The sequence below is a fragment of the Fulmarus glacialis genome, unplaced genomic scaffold (genome assembly GCF_000690835.1).
Source record: "Fulmarus glacialis isolate BGI_N327 unplaced genomic scaffold, ASM69083v1 scaffold511, whole genome shotgun sequence".
In the NCBI taxonomy this organism is placed as follows: Eukaryota; Metazoa; Chordata; class Aves; order Procellariiformes; family Procellariidae; genus Fulmarus; species Fulmarus glacialis.
Genome location: NW_009193154.1, coordinates 2,907 through 6,827, shown reverse-complemented (window position 1 = coordinate 6,827; position 3,921 = coordinate 2,907). Strand labels below are relative to the sequence as shown.

At 62.7% G+C, this 3,921-nt stretch overlaps 1 protein-coding gene across 1 annotated transcript in view; it reads right to left on the bottom strand.

Moving 5' to 3' along the window:
* Positions 1-540: 540 nt before the first annotated feature.
* Positions 541-3,921, bottom strand: part of NDRG4 (NDRG family member 4) — a gene marked incomplete at its 5' end in the record, with an annotated part of 5,417 nt that continues 2,036 nt past the window's right edge. The window contains 7 exons of the mRNA XM_009587324.1: positions 541-695; positions 1,333-1,371; positions 2,029-2,080; positions 2,275-2,310; positions 2,542-2,589; positions 3,335-3,386; positions 3,482-3,538. Of these exons, the coding sequence (XP_009585619.1) occupies positions 541-695; positions 1,333-1,371; positions 2,029-2,080; positions 2,275-2,310; positions 2,542-2,589; positions 3,335-3,386; positions 3,482-3,538 (439 nt within the window). The remainder of the gene's footprint in view (positions 696-1,332; positions 1,372-2,028; positions 2,081-2,274; positions 2,311-2,541; positions 2,590-3,334; positions 3,387-3,481; positions 3,539-3,921) is intronic.

Below are 3,921 nucleotides of genomic sequence, written 5' to 3'. Positions count from 1 at the left end.
GCCCGCGGGGAGAAATGGGAGCTGCATCCCCAGGAAGGGCCCAGTGACCTCCCAGTGAGCACCGCTTCTGTCCCTGTCTTCCTTCTGGCTTGGCCAGCCATCGGTTGACCTTGTGGGACCAACCTACCTCCTGTGTCCTCTCTACGTCCTGCTGTCCTGCCCACAGCCTGCTGTCCTTCCCCATCCCACCATACTGTCCCCATGTCACCACCCCGCCCTTGCTCTGCCATCCTGGCCCCATACCCCTGCCACCCACCCTCCCAAGCCAGGGCCAAGCCGATGCTAGGGAGGGTGAGGACCAATGCAGAACCATGTGTGACTGCTGGGCGAAGCCAGGAGCTGGGACCAGGAGGCAGTGAAGTGAAGCCCCTCTCCTTCTCCGGTACCAGACAAGGGGATGAGGCCAACGGCAAAGAAGACAAATTGACCACAAAGGAGCGAGGGCCCTGGTGGAGGATGTCCACGGGGCAGGTGGGTGCTGGCGGGACGCTGACGGATGGGAGATGGCTCTGGAGGAGACGTCAGTGGCAGGCGTGGACCTCAGCACGATACCTCCATGGTGTGGTTGATCTGCCCCATGGCCTCGGTGCTCTCCGAGTGGGTGCAGGCACGTGGGCGGGTGCCATCCACTGAGCTGGCGCTGGTGAGGGAGGCCGTGCGGGAGCGTGCCAGGCGGGTCATGCTGGCGGATGGCACTGCACGGGCACAGAGAAATGGCTGGGGTGCTCAGCTCCCTCTGAGAGCTGACATTGCCTCACGCAAGCAAAGCCGCTGGTCCCGCTCCCTGATGTCAATGCCCCTGGGCGCAAGCTTGCAGCATGCAGTGCTGTGACAACATGAACAGCTCCAGGCTGGCAAGGGACAGCGGGGCAGGGACGGGGTGCCCTGGGGCAGGCTGCACTCCGGGCACATCTCCCAGGCATGCGACCACTGGGCATGAGGCAGTGGGGACCCCTGTCCGCCACGCTCTGGGGAAGGGGTGAGCAGGGATGGTTGCTCTGCTGGCTCCCCAGGCTGTGCGGGGAAGGTGACACCCGCCTCCAGCCAGGATGCCCAGCAGACACAGCTCCTGGCCAGCTGGAGGAGGGCACAGTGGGCACACTGCCGAGACTGTGCCCGCATCGGGGGGACTTCTCCAAATGCCATTTTTCAGCCCCCAGCCCTGGCTCAGGGTGCCGTCTCAGGCAAAGCGGAGCGAGGCAGAGGGCACTTGGCTGGGAAGGGCCAGCCCCGCACCCAGGCTGCTCCCAAAGGTGCCCAGGCAGCTCGAGGGCAAAGGCCAGGCGGGCACCATGCAGCAGTGGGCACGGGCCGAGCAGCACTGAGCGGTACCTGTGCCTCCACTCAGCCTCCGATCCTTCAGGTGCGTGACTGGCAGGGGTGGAGCGGGAGAAGGGCAGGGAGGGCAGAGAGAGAGCGTCAGCCATGCTGGCTGCTCCACGGGGCCAGGAGTCCCCACCCAGCCCCATGTGTGCATGCACACGGACCTGCACATATGCACACAGACCTGAACACACACAGACACACATGCATGTGCACATGGACCTGCAAACACACACACGTGTGTACATGGACCTTCGCGCGTGTGCACATGTAGGTATGCACACAGACCGGCACACACACACACACGTGCTCATACACACACATATGCACACAGATTTGTGCACATGGACTCTGCACGTCTGTGCGCACACACACACAGCCTCTGCTTGTGCATGCCGACACACACATAAGTGTGCATGCATGCACAGAGACCCTGTCCACACACGTATGTACACACAGAGCCCTTGTACACACGTCTGTGTGCACAGAGAGCCTGTACACCCCACGCCGCTACGAACGCACGAATAGGTATCTTGTACACCTGCACATACAATGCCACAGACGCACGTGCAGCTCTCCATCAGGACGGGCGCGCGGGGGTGCCAGGCTCCTCTCCTGCGGCAGGGTCAGCACACGCGCACACAGGCACACACGCATGTGCACACGCAGGCACGCGCCAGCCCCGTGCCCAGCCCTGGCACTCACTGTAGCCCATGCCTTGCAGGAAGTACTTGAAGGCTTCAGTCAGCTTTCCGGGCTGCAGGGAGAGAGCAGGCTGAGTTGAGGCAGCACTGGGGCCGAGATCCCCACTCAGCCCCAAGCTGCCTCTGGCAGCCCCTGCACAACACCCCTATGCCCACCTCAGCCCATGCCCTGCTAGCCAGGGACAGCACCAGTGCATGTCTCAGGGCCCAGTATACCCAGTTAACTGGGGAAATTGTGGGGGCTCACCTGTGTGACCTGGGGCAGCCCACCAGAGTCAGCCATCTGCAGAGAGAAGGTCCTGCTTAGTTTGGGAGGGTGCCTTTGCCACCCACCCTGTCCCGTGGTACGTGCTGGCAGGATGCCACTGCTGGGGCCACCCTGCTCTCCCCAGCCCCATGGCCAGGATGGTCCTGGAATGGGGAGATGGGGACACCCTGCAACCCTGGGGCAGAGGGCAATGGGACACATCATGGGCAGCAGGGACCGCCTGTCTCCCCCCTGCTACCTGCCTACCTTCAGGAAGGTGGTGTTGGTGGGATCCAGCTTGGAGTTACACTCCACCTGCGGGCAAGAGGGATGATATTAGCACCCTGGGGTGCCCTGAACCTGGTAGAAGTTGCCCATGGATACCGCCACTGGCCCATGGCACCCCAGCTGGAACATCCCACCCCAGCCAGGTGGAGACAGGGCGCTACGCAAGCCCTGAGCCTGGCAGAACCACCATCCCTTGCCATGGGACAGGGGGGACCTTCCTCCTGCCAGGCAGTGTCTGGGCAAGGGGGGGGGCTGGAAGGGGAGGGGAGGGGGGCTGGTGAGGCATCCTGTGTGTCACACACGTGTGTACAAGCACACAAGTGTGCTCATGTGCATATGCATAGATGTACACGTGCTGGAGGAGGCGGGGTGTGTGCACGCAGTTACACGTTATGTACAAATGTGGCCACCTGCACAGTTCCTGTGGCTGATTGTGCAAGTGTGGACAACCACGTGGATGTGTGCAAGCACACGCATATGCTAGCAGCTGTTTGGCTGCATGTGGCCAAGAAGGGAGTGTGCCTGTGTGCCAACACATCCGAGTGTGCACATTGTGAGCACGTCTGGGTATATGAGGAAGGGGAGGTTTTCCAGGTGTGGCAACCAGGCACAGATGCACATGCACATGTGCCCACATGAGCAGGCAGGTTTGCACATGAGCACGCTCCCACACACGGGAACTCACACGTGTCTGAGCAGGCAGTGAACATGAGCGTGCCCACGTGTGGGCACCATCTGTGTGCCACCCCGCAGTCACTACCCCATCACTCACCACCCCCTCTTCAGCAGGCGCGTTGTCTCCGACCACCAGCATCACGGGGCAGCTGGAAGTGAGAGGAGAAAGGGGCACAGTCAGGGCTTGGCCTGCGTGGACTCCACTGCCCTGGGACCCCCCATGCCATGCTGGCATGACTCTTACCGCAGTGTCTTGGCGTTGGGTACAGTCCCGGGCCGGTTGATGTCCAGGTCCCTGCGGCTGATGGAGGAGAAAGAGGGCTCACCATGTAAGCCCACGGGCAGGTGCTGCCACCAATGCCATAGTGCGAGAGCTGGGGCACCGCCAGCTCCAGGAAGCAGCACCCAGCCCTGCTGTCCCAGCACTCTGTGGATGGAGGACCCCACAGCCATCTCTCCCATGACCCCAGCAGAGACCCCGCTGCAGCGTGCAGCACCCAGTGGAGTAGTGAGGCTCCCAACGCCCTGCATGCATGGGACAGCACCTCTGTCCCCCTCCCCAGGGCTGTGCCAGCAGCCAGTGCAGGAGGAGACCAGGGGACGTGCACCCACAGCCGTGGGCTCTGGGACATGGCAAGGCTCTGGCACAGGTAACACCACTCCCACATCCCGAGGCTGCAGCGG